The sequence below is a fragment of the Parasteatoda tepidariorum genome, chromosome X1, assembly GCF_043381705.1.
Source record: "Parasteatoda tepidariorum isolate YZ-2023 chromosome X1, CAS_Ptep_4.0, whole genome shotgun sequence".
In the NCBI taxonomy this organism is placed as follows: domain Eukaryota; kingdom Metazoa; phylum Arthropoda; class Arachnida; order Araneae; family Theridiidae; genus Parasteatoda; species Parasteatoda tepidariorum.
The window spans coordinates 44237818-44256605 of record NC_092214.1 but is presented as its reverse complement, the minus strand read 5'-3'; the positions used below and the strand labels follow the sequence as shown (position 1 = coordinate 44256605).

Below are 18788 nucleotides of genomic sequence, written 5' to 3'. Positions count from 1 at the left end.
TTTTTTTGAATCTTAAATTAATTATCTTCAATGCTGCTTCAACAAAACTATCGCTTTGAAGATACCTTGGACTTAAAGTAATATGTTTAAAGCCACACACTTTTGCGAAGTCTTGTAACTTGGCTGTTCTAGTAACTTCAAATTGTGGTCCATTATTTGACCTTATAATATCTAGAATTTCATGTCTGGTGAAAATCGATTTAAAATGTAAAATTACTTCAATTGACATTAACCTTCTCTGTTTTGGCACTATTGGATAACACCAGTAAAAATCTATTACTAATAAATACCATTCAGCATGAAGTTTGAATAAATCCATAGCTACAATTTCCCATGGTCTCTGAGGAAAACTAGTTTCGCCATAACCTATTTGGCATGATAATTCCGTTTCCTCTGATTAACAAGCCATTCTGAATGGTGATTTCATATCTTAGAGGCCAAAAGGGTAGACATGATGGTACTATCTTGTTTTTCTCCAGACAACCACGAGAAGCACAACTGATCAACATCTTACATGCAGAGTCAGTTTCTTGTTCTACTTTTCTTTAAGAAAGTCTCTCTGAAGACATCGGAACAGATTCTATGACTTGATTATTAGAAGTTTCAACCTACTCTTCCAATTCTAAATTTGGAACTTTTTGTTGATGGGGTGCTCTAGATAGTGCATCTGCAACACAAAGATTTTGCCAGGAGTATGAAATGCGTCAAAAGAATATCTCATAAGCCTCATTTTGAGACTTTGGAGACGAGGTGTTAAATCAACCAAAAATTTTAAAGTTAGTATGGATAAGAGGTTTATGATTTATCTCCAAAAGGAACTTGGAACCAATTAGGTAGTTGGAAAAATTTTCAGATGCCGATGTAAGAGCAAGGGCTTCTTTTTCTATCTGGAAGTAACGTTGCTCAGTAGGAGTTAGTGTTCTGGATGCATAAGCTACTACCCCGATTGTAGAACCATGTTTCTCCCAATCCATATATAAAAGTGTCAGCTGTTAGAACTGATTGCTTATTTGGGTCAATAAAGATAAGTATAGGTTCAGATGACTAAAATTTTGTATGGTTTGTTAGTAGTAAGATAAATTTTGTGTTAAGACTAGAAGGTCATGGGTAGGCCAAGAACATTTTAGTTAATCATTACAATGTACTTACACTGGTGTGCAAAACTTAAGCAACAAGTGCATTTTTTGTCATAACTCTACAAGAAATCATCCGATTGACATGAAATTTGAATATGATGTTCCTTTTTTTCTACTTAAACGATGGTAAAAGAATAATGGCGCAGAAATGAATATAAAGCTTAAATTAAGGTATGGAACAAAAAAAGGCTTTATTTGACATATAGTGGCGTTACACATGATTGCCTGAAGAAGCGTAAGTACAACTGGAAGATGTTCCCTAGTATGGGATATGCTCTCCCCTTACTGTAATTGTTGCTCGGCATCGTCTCTCCATGCTAAGCACCAGATTATCCAGGAGTTCTTGGCGTAAACGTCCCCATTCCTCCTTTAACGCATCTTTCAGCTGATGGGTGTTACCAGGAGGATACTATCACGTCGCAAGACGTCTCCCTAATGCATCCCACATATGCTCTATGGGATTTAGATCTGGAGAGTAAGCTGGCCAATCCATTCGTGTGATATCTTCACTTTCCAGAAGCTCTTGAACATTAACAGTACGGTGTGGCTGGGCATTGTCATCCATAAAACTGAAGTCTGGTCCAATGGCCCCTCGGAACAGAGGGTAGGATTACTTCATTGCAGTAGCGGTCTCCAGTTACAGAACCTCGGTCGAAGATCTGAAGCTCAGTCCGCCCGTTCAACATAATGCTACCCCAGACGACAACTCCACGACCACCGTAACGATCTCTTTCCGCGATGTTATTGGGATGAAATCGAGCTCCAACCTCTCTCCAGATCAACTGATGTTGAGAATCGCTTGTAGCACTAAAACGACTCTCATCTGTGAAGAGGAAGCGACTCCATTGATGAGGTGTCCAGGTTTCGTGTTCTCTTCACCACTCTAAACGGTGTCGCCGATGGCTAAATTTTAAAGGTATGCAGCGTTCAGGACGTCTAGCAAATAACCACCTTTGTGGAGGCGTCTGGCCACTGTAAATCTTGATACTTGTCGTCCTGTGGCTGTGCACAGTTGCTGAGATATGGCGCTCGCTGACTGAAAACGGTTTCTTTTCACCTTGAGGACAATGTAACGGTCATCTCTTGGTGTTGTTTTCTTGGACGGCCACCACCAACCTTCCGAACAGCTGTACCAGTAGTTTTAAAGGCATTCCAAGCACGAGAAGCAACACTTTTGTTGATCCCGAACTCTTCGGCGACACTGGTCACACTACGCCCCTCCTCAAGCTTCCCAATCATTCTTCCTCGAGTAAAGTCGTCTAAATGATTTCTTGAAAACATGTTTCACAAAACAAATCACTTGCAGCGAATGTCTTTAACTACGGTGCTCTTCAAATTTTTATCACAGCTTTGACCTGCGTGCGCCGACCCACAAGGTTTACGTACACTTACATCACCTACGACGTTTTATTTCTAAAATTTGCATACAAATAATCTTTCTACTGAATTACGTGCATATTATACTGCAATTTCATGGCTATCTTATATTTTGTTGGGGAGCTGTGGCCGAAAAACCACTTGTTGCTTAAGTTTTGCATACCAGTGTAATTGGGGATAAACAAATAATATATGATAGTTAATATAAGAGCCTTAGCATTCTGCTGGAATAAAAATACTAAATATTTACTAAAGAAACACTTTTTCACAAAGTATATTTCTTTAGTTAAAAAAAACTAAACCTTATAAAGGAAAAGTATTAAAAAAGATTTAATAAAAGTGGAATTAAATAACAATCTTAATAAAAATGCAAAAAATTTTATTGATTAATAAAATACTAGATTTGTTATATTCTCATAAGAGTCAAATAATTGACAGATAAATACACATATTAAAACTAACAATTTTACAAATACATTTTTGTCATAAAAATAAAAAAATGTACTGATATGTTTATTACACTTGTTAAAACTAAGTAGACATAGTTTTAGTATATAAAATCGATATAAGAAATTGTTACACAATAAATACACAATCCTAAACAAAACCACAGATAATGAACACAAATATATGCTAAATTCATTTAAGTGCCCTGGATTATATAACATAATCAAATACAATAGCTATCAGTCACACATATATAAAGATATGAAACCATACTGTAAATTGTTTAGAAGTAAAAACAATTATCCATTCATTTAAATTCATTTAGATACCAGTAAAAGATTAAGTTCAGTAAAAAAGTAGAGGATTAATATAAATTTTTCTCAAAAATTATTAGACTAATGAATTCATTTTAGTATGTATGCAAGTAAAAGTTATATAAAGTAATTAGGGCAAGTATTGGCAATTTTTTCTTTAAAAAAATATACAAGTTCAATATCACCAATACAAACCACATGTTAACATTCCTTCATTTAGAATTAAAAACATGTTTTAAAGCAAAAATGTGCAATAATATTTAATATAAAATATACTACTTTAAAAAATATTAATATATTTTAGCCTAAATTTTTTAAAAAAAAATTTGGCGCACATTGACTATCAAAATAATTGCACTTTATATGAAAATTTCTTATTAAAAATACATTTAATTCCAATTTACTACAAATATAGACAAAACCTGAAATACTTCGATACTAAAATCCATATAATACTTTCCGACACATTCACAAGGCACACTTCAACAAATTTTTATGACTATCATGAAGGCACAAATGGAATTTAAACTATTGTTGAAGGAGCTTCATTCAAATTTTCATCTTGAAGAATAACCTAGAAGTAAAATCTGTTTTTAGTTCACATTTCTTAAATATAAATAATACTTTTAATTAAAATAGCTTAATCTTGAAAAATGTTTAGATTATTTTGTGCTATAAAACAAGGCTTTATTCTAATCAAAATCATATTCCACCTCAGATAAATGAGATGGGGAGATTTTGAGATATTTAGTCTTAAATTCTGATGAGTATTAATTTTTATATTTCGCCTGATTTGTGGTGCATTCTAATTGGCAGTAGATATAAACTGAAGTTGAACAATAAAATAAGATGGAGGGGAAGAGTAAAACAAGATAGAAATGACTTGTATGAACAAAGAGAGGGGCCTCCCTGGCCGCGCGGTATCGCCGGTCCAAACGCTCTGTTAAGCGTGGAGGTAGCGGGTTCGAATCCCGCTGTAATCCTGGATGTATTCTTTGTGATGTCTTTCTCTGAATTGTTCTATCTGTATTTTCTACTTGACAATGACTTATCAGCCTATATTGAGCACACAAGGCAGCAAATGTATGTAATTTCAATAAAATAAAATAACAAAGAGAATCTAACTCCATTTTTAATAAGAGTAGTTGAACTATTAATAATCAAATGAGGCCTTTAAATGAAATAATAACAGTTTGATAGTTAATAACTAAACAAATTAAGAAAAATGTGTGACTGTAACAGTAATTTAATTAGTCAATTTTTACAAATGCAGTAAATTTCTAGCTATTATGAATAATAACACAAAAGATGAAGTTATTTTAAGCTAATTTCCACAATATTGAAGTGTTTCAGTGTAGCAGAATGGTAGGAGTCATTGTCCTGGCAAGACAGAGATACCAAGTTCGATCCTTAGAGCTCCATGAAAATATAATATAAGCTTTTATTTATTATTTCTGTATCTTCTAGATTGTACTAACTCCTCATTTCCTGTTCAATTATTTAGTTCTATAAAAGATTAGGTGTTTCAAGTCAAAATGCTGGATGCTTTGCTCCCTATACATTTGAAGCTTTTTAATAAATTTCTTTTACTTTCTAGACTGCGTTAGATTAATTCTATGTGACATTATTTGGTGGAGGCGCCGGGTTTTGGATCAGAGCTGGCTGGCAATTTAAGAAGGAATCTAGGCTTAGATCCAGAATATCTAAAAACACTACACATTAGATATCCATCCAGCTTTTCTGTAGAATTGAATCAAGATCTTGGATAATGGCTGAAAGAATACGATCAAGTTGCTGAATATAACTGCTGGGATGGCACCATGTGTCTTGCTAACGCCCATTTTTTCCTCGCGAAACTGCACTTATGAATACTAGTACAATGCACAAGTTAGGTAAAATAACCAAAGAAAACTAAAACATGCCACACATGTTAAACTGAATATTAAAAAAATTACTTTAAGTATTTTTTGTTATAATTTCTGAAAAACAAAATAAAGTTACTCACTGTAAGGGAAGATATATCTTTAGAGACTGCATCTATTCTTTCACTTTCCTCCTGTAGAGATAATTTGCAGTTAGTAATTTTTTTGCAAAGATCAAAGGAAATATAATTTTACAAATACGGCTATAATGTTGTTTTTCAAACAACAATAACTAAAGAGAACTTAAGGATTATACCCATGGGTGTCTTAAAAAAAAGGCTAATTTTTTGAAGTTGATTTTTTGATTGTAGTGTAAGTAAAAACGTTAACACATATATTTTTACATTTTTCTTCATGTTTTGAATATTGCTGTATTTAAACAACTGCATTAGTTACTAAATAATAGTTAAAACTAGTCATTAAAGCAAAGGAGTTCTTCTATAATGATTCAATAAATAAAATGTAAACAATAGAACTAAAATATTTTCATCTAAAATTATTTTGTGATCAATACAATCCATTGTATGTAATAGTTTAGTCATTGCGGTGAATTTTAATAATAAAAATATTATAAATAAATGATAAAATATTAGTGTAGCCTAAACACTATGTAGTTGATTGACAGATATTATTAAGAGATGTTTATTAGCTTCTCATACTAAAGAGGAAACATACATAGTCATATTTATGGGTTTGAATTGTATTTTATAAAATATATGCTTACACTGATATTAAGAAGGTAAATTTAAATCCACTAAAGCTGAAAATAATATTGAAAATTTTTCAAAGCAAACTGGAAAAACTACTCTATTACAATGAAATTACTTGTATTTCAATGTGCCTTTGTTCTTGTGGAGAAGGATCACTATTACGTCGGACAACTAATTTATCCCCATCAGATTTAATGACTGGTGCATCAGTGCTGACTGGGACATCCATAGGACATACATACTCTTCATTTTCAAAATCAGATTTGTTGCGTTTTTTCTTTAATGCAAACTGTGGCTTACGAATGCTCTACAAAAAAAGTTTACAAAAATTGCATTAAATTAACATTAGTTTATATTAAAACATTCTTTAGCATGAGAAAAATTCACTTTACTACCTTAATTTTAACACTAGGAGAAAGAGGAGTTTCTGTTTCTTTCTCCCGTTTCAATTGCATTAATTCATCTCCTACTATATGCTTAAAATGTGTAGCAAGATGTCTTCGTAAAAGAGTTTTTGTGGGTGGAATGTTAAGAAGTGTGGCAAATAAGTTTGTATTAAATTTTAGTTCATATACCTGAAAAAATAATAGAGTATTATGAACAAGATAATGAGAAAATAATTAAAAAGAAGAAACATAAAAGGACACTTACTATAAGTGCACCATGAACTCCACTACCACGTAAGTTAGGAGCATACTCTGATAGATCCACAGTTCTCAACCATTCCATGACTCTGTGGTTACTCCATAAAGCTACAAGTTCAGGTGTGTAAGATTTGCTCTAGAAAGATTATATACATAAGTATTCAATGTCTTTATTTTAAAATTCTATAAGGAATGGTTTTAGTCTCATTTTTTAATTTCACTTAACAGTGATTTAATTTGAAATACTGCACTTAAGTTATAATAAATAACCACTTTTCAGGCATGTATTAGAACTACTTATGTAAAACAAAATTTCGTAGTAAATTATTGGAATAAAAAATATATATTCTAAAACATTGTACTTTAATTATGAGCCTTAAAAAGTTCTCATTATTTTTTAAAAGTGGTTACTGGAAAAAATGCGATTTTTACAGAGAATAATTGATAATTAACATTCGCTATTTTCTAAATTTTTTTACAATCATTATTCAAGACATTAAGTTGGTACTGTAATAAAAATGCAAAATGCCAATTTTTTAAACTTTAAAATAATGTTACTAATAAAGACAATTTATTAATAAATAAGATAAAAATAATTCACTTATGATTTGTTCTCCTATTTTTTGTTTCAATGATTTATAAATTATAAATCAAGTGAACAGAAAGATTAAAAATTTAATACATAAGTACATATCAGTTTTACAATTTCTTTACATAAGGTATGTTTATTATTGAGTCAAGGCTAGTATTTCAAAGAGTTAATCACTGATTTTTAAATGAAGATATCAAAGCTGTTTTTCTTTATATTGGAAATATTGATAAAGGAAAAACTTAAAAAATTCTAACAAGTCTAACAAGATAAAGAGGAAAATTTCATTCTAAGTTTGAAGAAAATATAGGTAGTACCACAAAATATTCACATTACTTCTGGTAGAGATAACAAAATAAACATTTGTGATGGCAGGTGGCAATCTTTCAATAATCAAGAATGATTTTATAAGCTAGCTTAAATTTTAAATTATCTTTTAACAGTCAGACTGAGGAACCAGGCAAATCAGCTCCCTTGTAGCTACAGTATCAAAGTTAAAGTATAAAAGCCTTAGAACATAGCGCAAGATTAATTACTGGTGATTTGTTTCAATAATGAGTTTTGCTATAAGTTAAGATAATCGTACGATACCTAATAAGACATATCGTATACAAAAGGGAATTAAGTAAAAAGATTTCTGATATCTGGTTGTCATGACAATGAATAAGAGTTTGTTACAATCTTGCATAGAAATAAAAAGTTAGCTGTTATGGAAAGAAAGGTTATAAAAATGGCATTTGACAACTGCTAATTTTGTGATATTGAATTAACTGTTTTGTTTACTGAGAAAAGAATTATGACTTATTAAATATGAAAATAAACTTAAGAATAAAATATCATTTGGTCATCAATGAAGAAATTTTTCTTAGTAATGTTTCCAAAATTAACAGCTTACTACTAGACATTAGCTTAATATTTTAACATTCTATTCTTTGTTGGTTAAATGACTTATCTTGCTTAACCAAGGAATACACTTTTGTTCAACCTCTTCATAATGGAGAATTTTTTCTTCATAGTTATAAGCAGTATCTTCACACATCAAGCAATTTCCACGAAGAAAAATGTCACCATGCGTATTGCGGTAGTAGTTTGTGTGTGACAAAATATTGCATCATATACAAACTAGTATTGCAATGGGCATGCCCAGTTAATAGGTTGAAAAAAATTATTGCAAGCTCTATGAAATATTATTGAAAATTAATTTGTTTACGAATGGAATGGATAGAAATATGTTATTATTAAGAATGATTTCTTATATAGAATTATGGCATCGCAAACTGCACAAAACATTAATGTATTTGGCTCTGGTGTTAATGTAGCAGACAGTGTAAATTTTTTTACTCAAATTTTGTACAGACAACTCTGATCTTACAAAGTTGCCACAAAATTAAATGTCACCATTCAGACTGATCCACCTCAGATGATCACAATAGAAATATACTAAATCAGTCAACAGATCAACTCTTATCTTACTGTATGACAACCTCAACATAATAATTTAGCACTGCATAAATGATTGCAGGAACACTACAAGAATTGGAATTAAAACTTTTCCAGCATCATTCATAGTCATCAGACTATGGGATTGAGTGTGTAGGTGCACTTGAAGTATCAGAAGGTTTTCAGGTTAAATATTAAGCATTTATTAACCACATCACAAAATAATAAGATTAATAAAGAGTTAGGACTGCACGTCTTTTTGCAGAGAAAGATGATGTGTTCAGTTTGGATCGCACCAGAGAAATGAATTAGCCACACCTTTAACGTGCAGTGATATGCTAGATTTAATTTGAGAAATTAGATTATTGGATTAAAATTTTGATAGACAGATTTTAGCTTGAGTTCCCAATTCTGGGTTTCAGTTTCAATTTAAAAGTTTCACTTAATGAAAAATGTGATTAACGGATAAAGAAAAGTGAAAGTAATTATGGTTCATTAGAGAACAAAGCCCCAAATAACTAACACTTCTTCCTCAATTCAGACAATTTTTTAATTAATTCCAACAATGCTCTAAAACCGGACTTCCAGGAATTTATTGACTCTCATCTGTCAAGGTTAGTATACTACTGGTTTGTACAACCTGCCACTTAAAAAACAAAAAATATAGACAATCACTTCATTATTTATTTAAAAGGTAGAATACACTATGCATTTGAACTGTAAATTGTTTCACAAATGGCAGTAGAATATTGATTTTCATAGGAGGAAATTCAGGAATAAATTTTTAATGCTACGATAAAAACTTCATTAATTAATCATACAAATTTGCTTCAATTACAATTGTCCAACACAAAAAGGCTCCATACACTTTGCATTTGAGATATGAATTTTCACAAATAGCTGTAAATGGCCAAGTTTTATAAAATGAAGCGTTGCTAAAATTTTCTTGTCCTAAGATACTTTTAACCAAGTTGGCACGTTTTTAAAACATATTTTCAACAAGTATTAAATTTTCAAAATGGTACCATAACCTTTGTTTACAAATAAGAAAATGTTAAACTTTACAGAGGGAAATGAGATTAAGTGCTTAGTTTTAAAAAAAAACTATTTAAAACCTAAATTTACAAATTTGCATCACAAAATTTAAAACTTTTAGAACAAAACTATTTTCTTGTCTCATATAAAGTGTAGACATTGTCTCATATAAGTTACAGAAAGTATAATACAAATTATATTAAAAATAATTAAGAGTAAAAACCATATTTACGGTTTCATCTGGTAGAGAACGTCTAATAAGACAATGAGGATCAAACCCTTTTTCACGTAACAGTTGAATGCCTCTTTTAATGCTGACATGGTGTAGTTGGCTAGTGACTTTTAAGAATAATAAGTCATCCTAAAGATTGAAATACAAATTTAGTTTACACAAATCTGTGACAGTTTAAGATTTTAAAAATGCAAAAGATAAAAAACTTCAAAATAAAAGGTTCATCAAAATTAGTATTTACTACTGTAAGACAATGTAACACTCTTCCATCAACTCTTGCATCTGCAAATGAATCTTTGTATTGAGGAAGACCAACATCATCTAGCCAACGCACTACCCACTGAAAATCTAAGTTATTTATAGTGGCAGGTGAATTACTAGAAGCAGATGACATGCTTTTAATTGCTAACAAAAGTTTTTTCCTGTGTAAAGGATTTTTTATGCTGAGTTCCTAAAAATAAAAAGGTCTCATAAAACCAGAGAAAATATTTCATGTTGAAACTTTTCATAGCATAGAAGAGACAAATAAAATATACAAACATTTATATTTCCTTTAATATAATTTGTTAAACATTATTAAAAATATAAAGTTTAACAGCGTGTTCGAAAACTAAAGATTAAAGGAAAATAAAATTTCTTGTTCAAAAAAATACATTATAATTGTATAAAATGTACTTCGAAGTGTTGGTAGACAGAAAAATACTATATGTGCCTCCACTGTAATGCTATTTATTTTAAAAAAAATTTATATAGAATAATTGATCTATTGAAAATTTGTCAAAATAATCTTTTGAAAAAGTATTATCCATTTAAAAAATATTTTGAAATAAATCATTTATATGTATATTTGAGAACATTATTTAAAAATATTAGTAGGTACTCATTTAAATGAGATAGATAAAGAATAATTTAAAATAAATTTAAACACATTAAGGTCTTTCTTAAAAAGTATAATATTTGGCATCTATGCAGACTACATTGCATTGTCCTGCTAATATATGAAATAAGAAGACTTCTTTAAGTTTCAATGGTGAAAATAGTGTTTTCCAAAACTTGTCAATAAATCTCTTTAATTTCCATCCCATTTCTTAAAACATTTCCTAACATTTACAATTTCGTTACATTTATATTTTTTGATAAATTAAATATTTTTGTTTTCACATAAAGTCAAGAAAAATTCGAAATTTTTAAATATTTTTTTAAGACTTTTATGTTATTCACATTTTTACAGCAGATAACTATAACATAATACAGATAAAAAGATAACTATTACATATAGGCGATATATTAAAAACACTTTTAAAACACACATTAAAATAATAAATACAAAATAGACCAAGAGATACACTTAAAGCAATATAAATATTAACAGAACTACAAATGCTGCAAATTAAAGGCTACAAGCTTTCATAATTTAAAAGGAAAAATACATATAAGAAAAATTACTTTATGAATAAAGAGAGATTATTTTTAAGTGTATACATTATTAGCATAAGAATTTTACTTTATGCAATTGTTAATATAACTTAATAATTTTTTTAATATCCATACAGCAAAAATCTAATATTCCTTATTATACTATTACTAAAAGATGATTTATAGAAAATTATCATAAGTACAATATCTTAGAAATTTAGAGTTTTTCTACTCACTTACTTTACATCATTTATACAATTTTAGTTAGGTAGTAAATAGGTCTGATGTAGTGGCAAGAGAGTCATATCATTTCTTTCACTAGACAATTTGATATAGTTCGTCATTATATTTAAAATAGTTTTGCTTTGATACTTTGCTACAAAGTTAAATATTCTCAAATTATATAATACAATACTAATGATTCTTATAGGTCTTATTTTATGGCTTATTTCAAGCTTTATTAATTTTTTTAGCTTTACAGTGATGTAAACAAAGAATTACTATTATTTGATTGCATCTTTACATAGTTGATTTTAAATAAAAACCAGGACTATTATTTAATAAAAATTACACAACAAAATTTAAATGCAAGATATAGTGAATGTGAAACAAACATGATTACTACAATGTTTACTTATATTGGGTAAAATAACTAAATTTTACTTACTTTTTCAAGATCATTGCCAGAAGCTTTAGAGAGCATATCCCCATTACACATCCATCGTCGACATTCACTAATATACATAGTAAGACCTAATCTGTTAAGCCAATCAACTATCATATCTGTATTCCAACGGTTAAAAGGTATCCTAATTCAATGACATAAAGTAGAAATCTTTAAAGGTATTATCAAAGATATAACACAGAGAATAATAGATTCAGAGATATAGAAAGTGGTATTTATGAATATATAATAAGAAATAGTTTACAAGTCTGAGCTATATGCCATTTTAACCATATGTCATCTTTAAGCAGAAGAGCTTTATCATATTTCTTAACATTCTTTCAGAAATACTAGTTAGAAGTTTTATACTTTATAACATTTTTAAAACAAAATTTTAATTTTTGAATAAATTGTTAATTAATATTTGGTAAAAAATCTCAAAAACAAAAGAAAATATTTTAACAAAAATTTTACCTAAATATTGCAAAATAAACTATTAAAAAATAAACTTTATAAGTATAAATTGCTTTAGTATAGATTGGTATCTAGCACTCCCAAAAATTTTTAATTTTGCTTTGTTTTATTTTTTATATTATTGTTAAAAGTTTCATATTCTTACTGTTTGGTGACGATACGTAGATAATAACACATCGGCTGATGAGTTCCCGGTCTAATGAAGTAAACACAACTTTTTTAGTAAAATTCAAATTTATTCATCAACATAGTCTCCTTTAAGAGATATACAATCACTCTATCGCCTCTTTAACATCTCTATACCTTTCTTTAAAAAAGAACCATCTTTGGCCTCAAAATAGGCGCTTGTTTCGGCAATTACTTCCTCAATCGTGCAGAATCTCTTACCCGCGAGCATTTTTTTCAAGTCTGCAACAAGTCGAAGTCAATAGGAGCCAAATCTGGTGAATAGGGTGGGTGCGGGTGAATAGGCGGTGTCTGACACAACGCCCAACAGCTCTCGGAATCATCAATTCGTTATTGTTTTTGGTCAACTGTTAGCACACATGGCACCCACTTCGACAACAGCTTTCTCATAAACAAACGTTCGTGCAAAATAAAGCCTACACGCTCTTTTGATATATTTAGAGTATCAGCTATGTCATGCAACTTCACTTTGCGGTTTTCTATAACAGGGTGGCCACTCAAATAAGATTTCAAATTTCCCTGATTTTTCCAGGTTTTCCAGATAAAAATCTTAAAATTTCCAGGTTTCAGTTTCTTTATTCTAATAAAGTGTAGGCAAGAAAAGTGTATATATTATAAAATATTTTATTCAAAATGTTATTTTTTTAACATATCTTGAAAAAAAATTTTTTTTTGACAATTTGGCAAGATTTTTTATTCATTTTTTAATGTTTTGGTACAAATTTTTGAATCAAAAATCATATATTGACTAACAAAAGAGTTAAATTAAATATTAGTTAGTTCTTATAAAAAATCTTTTTTCAAAATTAAAATATGTTATAAAAGGTTAAAATGAAATAGAAAAAATTAGCATTAATGCAACAATTGTAACAATTTGTCAATAAACATTGCTGTTAGCGATTGTAAAAAAAAATGTGTGATTGGTTGGTTTGCTGAGAAAAATAATTCACAGATTTCTTTTAATGGGAATACAAAAGCTTTCAGAAAAAGAGTGCAATATAAAATCTATTATTATTATTAAACTATAACCAACTAATTTTTGGAGAATTTTATAAAGTTAAAAATACAAAAACATTTTGTCAAAATGGAAAAAAATTCCCACAAAATCATTGGAACAAACTCAAGCCATAAATGGATTCAGCCCAAGGACAGAATTTAAAAACAGAAGCTAATATCCTAATCCCTTCTTCCACTTCCACCACAATCTTTCCTAAATTGAACAGTCCATAGCGGTCAAAGGTTTCCACATTCGCTTAGCAACAGTGGGAGAATTTTATGTGGCATTCTAGTTTAACAGAGCAGTAATGGAGCAAATTTTGATGCAAGCAAAGTATTGCTAAGTTGTTGATATTTCAACTGCTTGGAGATACATTTCCGTCTAAAAAAAGTGGGTATAATGGATGAAATAATTTAAATTAAGAAAATTAGCAAATAATTTATATTAATGAAATTAAAAAAAAATTTCCAGCTTTTCTTTAAAATTCCCTGATTTTTCCAGGTTTTTATCCAAATTTCCCAGAATTTTAAGGGTTTTTTCCAGTATAAAAAAAATTCCCTGATAATTCCAGGTTTTCAAGGTGGGTGGCCACCCTGTATAACAATTTTGTGGACTTTTATTATGTTTTCTAGATTAACCACATCTTTAGGGCGTGCAGAGCATGGCACATCTTCAACATTTGTAAGACCACGTTTAAAATCAGCAAACCAGTCAATAATGGTCGATTTTCCTGGTGAAGAACCCGGATAACACTTATCGAGCCAAGCTTTAGTTTCTACCGTGTTTTTTTCCATTAAATAACAATGTTTAATAAGAACACGAAATTCTTTTTCATCCATTGCTTCAATAGTATAAATTTATAAATTGGTGTTCGATTAAAATCACTGTGACTTTAAAATCAATTGGCAGATCGTTATAAAATTTTGACACCTTTTATTTGAAGGTTAATACTTGCTAAACAAAATACTAATTCTGCATTTAGGGAGCCATCTGTATGTCAGACCGGAAACTTATCAGTCGATGTGTTAGATAGATAATAACTAAAATAACTGCAAGTGTTTATAATTAGATGATTTATATGTCAAGGAGTTGAGATTTGGGCTAAGAAGACTCGGAAATTAGTTCTCTCTGATGAAAATAGTAACTTAATTGACACATCTTGAAGTGTTAAATAAAATAAATAAGGAAAAAATAAACTTTAATAGATATTTCAATCACATTACAGAAGAGGAGCTTACTCTGGTTCTTGTGCCACCTCTCTTGTCCAACCTAATCGTGGGCCTGCAGTAGCTCGGATACCACCTCGTTTGAAGTCTCCTTCTAACCTATCAATATTTTGAGATCCGCTTTTTTTCCACCTAAATAGAAATAACTGTTACAACATCAGCATTTTAAGAAAATGTAAGAAAAAAGTTTACTAAAAATATACTTTGAAAATAGTTTGAAGAGTCCCTTGTTCTTATCCTTATCTGATTTTATAATGCAAGGCTGAGGTGTAAGAGGAGCAATGTAATCGCCATTTTCTTTTTCTGTTGAAGGAATAGTAACACATTCTTCAGATGCTGAAACCATCAGGTATGTATCTGAGTAACTTCATATCAAAGCTTACTGCATTAGCAATAGCACAAAATATAAAAAAGGATGCAGAGATTGCATTGTTCTTATTAGTATAAGCAAATAACATTCTGAAGTAAATATTAGAAGCAGTGCTTTTTAATTTTTAATCACATATTTGCTAACAAATACATTTCTTAATATAAATTTTACAATACAGAAAACATGCTGAATTTCTCAGAATTTCATTAATCAAATTAATATTTGTTCCACAGCTTATTTTAAGAATTTTGTTCAGACTTAAATTATGTACATTTTCATTTATAGTCTAAAAGTTTCTAGGAGAAAAGGTTCCAAGGGGATGTTATGGAGTTTAAACACTCATGATTTTCGAAAAAAAAAATGAAATTAATTTTATTAAATTTTTTATTCTAAAAAAATAGAATACATTTTCAATTATCTTTCTACCAAAGTTTAATATATTTCTTAGCTTAATTCTATTGCTGTATACTTTTACATTAGATCTTAAATTAAGAATGAATGATACTGCAAAATTACATATTAGAAAATAATTCCTTTAACTCTCCAGGTGTTACAATTCCATGTCAGCAAAATTGTACAAAATTTTCCCTGTTATACACTGATTACTAATACAACATGAAGAAAACCATTCTATTTGCTACCAGCTTAAAATTTGGCAGAAATCAGAACTAACACACAGTTGTCAAAAGAAAAAATCATCATGTCATTGTTTTAACTAAAAATTCAATAAATAACCATGCATGATTTAGACTAAGTAATAAAACTTTTATTTATAAATAAATTTTTTATTATAAGTAAGATTAATTTTCTAGAAAGTCTAGATTTTCTAGATTTTCTAGAACTACCAAATTGTATTGTGTTTTAAAAATTAACATTTTTTATTCTGTTCAGAGAAAAAATTCAGGTTAAGTAAACCATTCCCATTCAAAAATGTATTGTGTTTTAAAAATTTACATTTTTTATTCTGTTCAGAGAAAAAATTCAGGTCAAGTAAACCATTCCTATTTAAAAAAATCCAGAGTACACAATCGTTTAGAAACTAAATGTGAGCTTAATGACTACTGAAGGTCCTTATGATTAGCAAAGGAGTTACAATATTAAAAAAAAAATATGAGTTGGGGTCATGGAGGTTAAGGCCACACAATTTAGAGACCAATTGTATGATTGTGATAATGTGATCAAACAGGCAGCCTTTACTTTCCAGATAAGCTAGCACTCATTGACCAGAAGCTGGCTGGGCTTCAAACCGCTACTGAGGATCAAACCCCAGTAATTTGAAATGACAGCACAATGCCTTTAACCACAGATCTAGCCAGAGCCATTGCTTTTATTGAAATGATATAATAAATAAGTAATATGATGAATTCATCTAAAAAAATAATAAATTTAGAATAGTAGTTAGAATTAACAGTACCTAGGCTTAGAAATTCAATAACTGTATTTTTAGAAAAAATACGTTATTAGAGTTAAATTCATTATTGTAACAATTTTTTGCAATACACAATTTTTTCACCTTAAGATTTCAATTTTTTAATAGAAAGTTCTAATTAGCATATTTAGAATTATAATTTGTTAATAGTTTCCTGATCTTATGCTTAAAAAACTGTTAGCAAGATTTATATCAGCTGGTGTAGCCTATCTGGCGATTTAATTTTCCACGGCTTAGCGAGAGAGCTTAATAGCGTGGTTAAGCTTAAATAGCATTCATTTAGTTTCAATTCATTGCTTGTAGATTTAAAAAAAAAAACTTTTTTGAACAAAATAGCAGCACATGTTATAAAAGGTCCTGAAAGTTAGTATTTAATAATTAATCAATCAAATACTACGATTGCATCAGTTGGATACATGCTTCAAAATTAACACATGAACTGGAATGAAATTGAAGGTGATATCTTGTTTGCAAGAATGAGATATGCTACTTAAAGGTCATGAAATCTTATTTCATCATACATGCATCTATAGAAAAAGTAATATAATTTTTTTATTTAGATTAAAATTTTTGAAACAGTCTTCTCCCATGAGTATATTGTTAAAATATTTAAAATTAGTTGCAGTGTTCTGTACTTAATTCAAGTTCTTCATTTTTAAGAGTGAGAGTTAGAAAGAAAAATAATAAAAATATACTACTGTAACAACAAAAACAGTAGTGATTATTTTTCATGTAAACAAACCATACAAAAAAATTATAATAATTCGAAAATTATAAATAAAACTAGGAAATTGTTGATGTAAGCTAATAAATAATTAAGCAGCCAAAAGAAAAATAGACAAGGTTAATTTAGCAGTTATTACAGCTATATCTGCGGTTAAGGCTGAAGATGAGCAGCATGCATTTTAGAAGCAAGCAACCTGCTATACATTAGAAACAAAACCATCACCTAGATAAGGTTCACTTGAACTTCGCTTTCCAGATTTTAATTTAAAAAAGCCTTTACCGAACGATACCCCAGAGCTCTTCGAGGTGCCACTACCAGATTTTCGGCCTCTGTTGGAAGATTTTGAGCTTGTTTCATGCACTGACGAAACTGTTGAATCATCTTTTTCTCTTTCAGATGATTTATTCAGTGGATTTATTTGGTAGGTCAATGGTGGTAAGTCAACTTCATGTAAATGAGATTGAATATCTTGCAAGACATTAGGACTTGTTTGACGAGGTAAAGTATCATATTGATTAACATATGGAAAATTCTGAAAAGGTTACAAGAAATAATTAATAGAAGCCCTGGAGATAGTAAACAATGAGTTTATCTTTCAGAAATTTTAGAATTTTCTTTTGTGAAAGTAATGTGCACAAATGTGTTTGTTTTGTTAATGTAGGTATATTATAGATAGTGTAAGTAGACAATATTATTTCAGTTCAAGATTTTTTTAAGTAGCAGAAGAAAAATACATAAAATTAGTCTACATTCATGGAAACCTAAGATTTAATTATTGTTCGACATAAATTAAAAAGTAAGGGAAAAAAAGAGCAATATCTGTGAAATCCAATTCTTTACATTTATTACTTCTCATATATACTTATATTTAAATTTAGGAAAATGCTAGATAAAGGAAAAAATTGAACCAGCAATTCTGCTAATGCATTATTGCATGTCAAATATGCCAAAATCATAAATGAGATAAAAAAACAATTATGAGGTGTCCTTTTGGACATGTAATCATCCATGGGGGAAGGGGGTTAAATCCCCCCCCCCCCCATCTTGCATTATACAAAGAGGAAGGATATCAAATTAGGTCACCACTTTTACTTGGTGCAGGTGTTATATCATATGTAATTCAAAGCTTTAATTGTTCTAGAATTTTTGTTTTGAATGTCTTTGTTTTATTTATCAATAAAAAAAAGTTATAAATGTAAATATTAACAGATGGAAGCAGATAATTTATCACCTACTTAATATACACATATAGTTTTTTTTCCTTGCTTTATTTTGGAGGTTTTTCAATTTCTTTTCTACATTCTGTTATAAATTTTAAACATCGTTTGAAGTGCAAGTTTATATTTCAGTTAGAATTGTATAATTTTCAAAAATTTAGAATGTTTCAAACTTAATTCACATAGTATTTTGTTTACTTTAAAAAAAATTTCTTTTATGTTCAATAATTTGAAAA

The 18788-nt window shown here is 29.4% G+C and overlaps 1 protein-coding gene across 9 annotated transcripts in view; it reads right to left on the bottom strand.

Annotated features, from left to right (window-relative positions):
* Positions 1-2875: 2875 nt before the first annotated feature.
* The window catches only part of LOC107447993 (liprin-beta-1), a 79005-nt gene continuing 63092 nt past the window's right edge, over positions 2876-18788 (bottom strand). For 3 of the 9 annotated variants that reach the window (XM_016063064.3, XM_016063063.3, XM_016063059.3), the window contains 11 exons: positions 17558-17867; positions 15013-15145; positions 14822-14941; positions 11930-12071; positions 10088-10297; positions 9847-9975; positions 6558-6686; positions 6302-6481; positions 6022-6213; positions 5280-5330; positions 2876-3848 (listed from right to left, as the gene is read on the bottom strand). In XM_016063064.3, the coding sequence (XP_015918550.1) occupies positions 3798-3848; positions 5280-5330; positions 6022-6213; positions 6302-6481; positions 6558-6686; positions 9847-9975; positions 10088-10297; positions 11930-12071; positions 14822-14941; positions 15013-15145; positions 17558-17867 (1647 nt within the window). In that variant the 3' untranslated portion in view covers positions 2876-3797. The remainder of the gene's footprint in view (positions 3849-5279; positions 5331-6021; positions 6214-6301; positions 6482-6557; positions 6687-9846; positions 9976-10087; positions 10298-11929; positions 12072-14821; positions 14942-15012; positions 15146-17557; positions 17868-18788) is intronic. The other 6 variants (XM_071187507.1, XM_071187506.1, XM_016063060.3 and 3 more) reach the window with 3 other exon arrangements.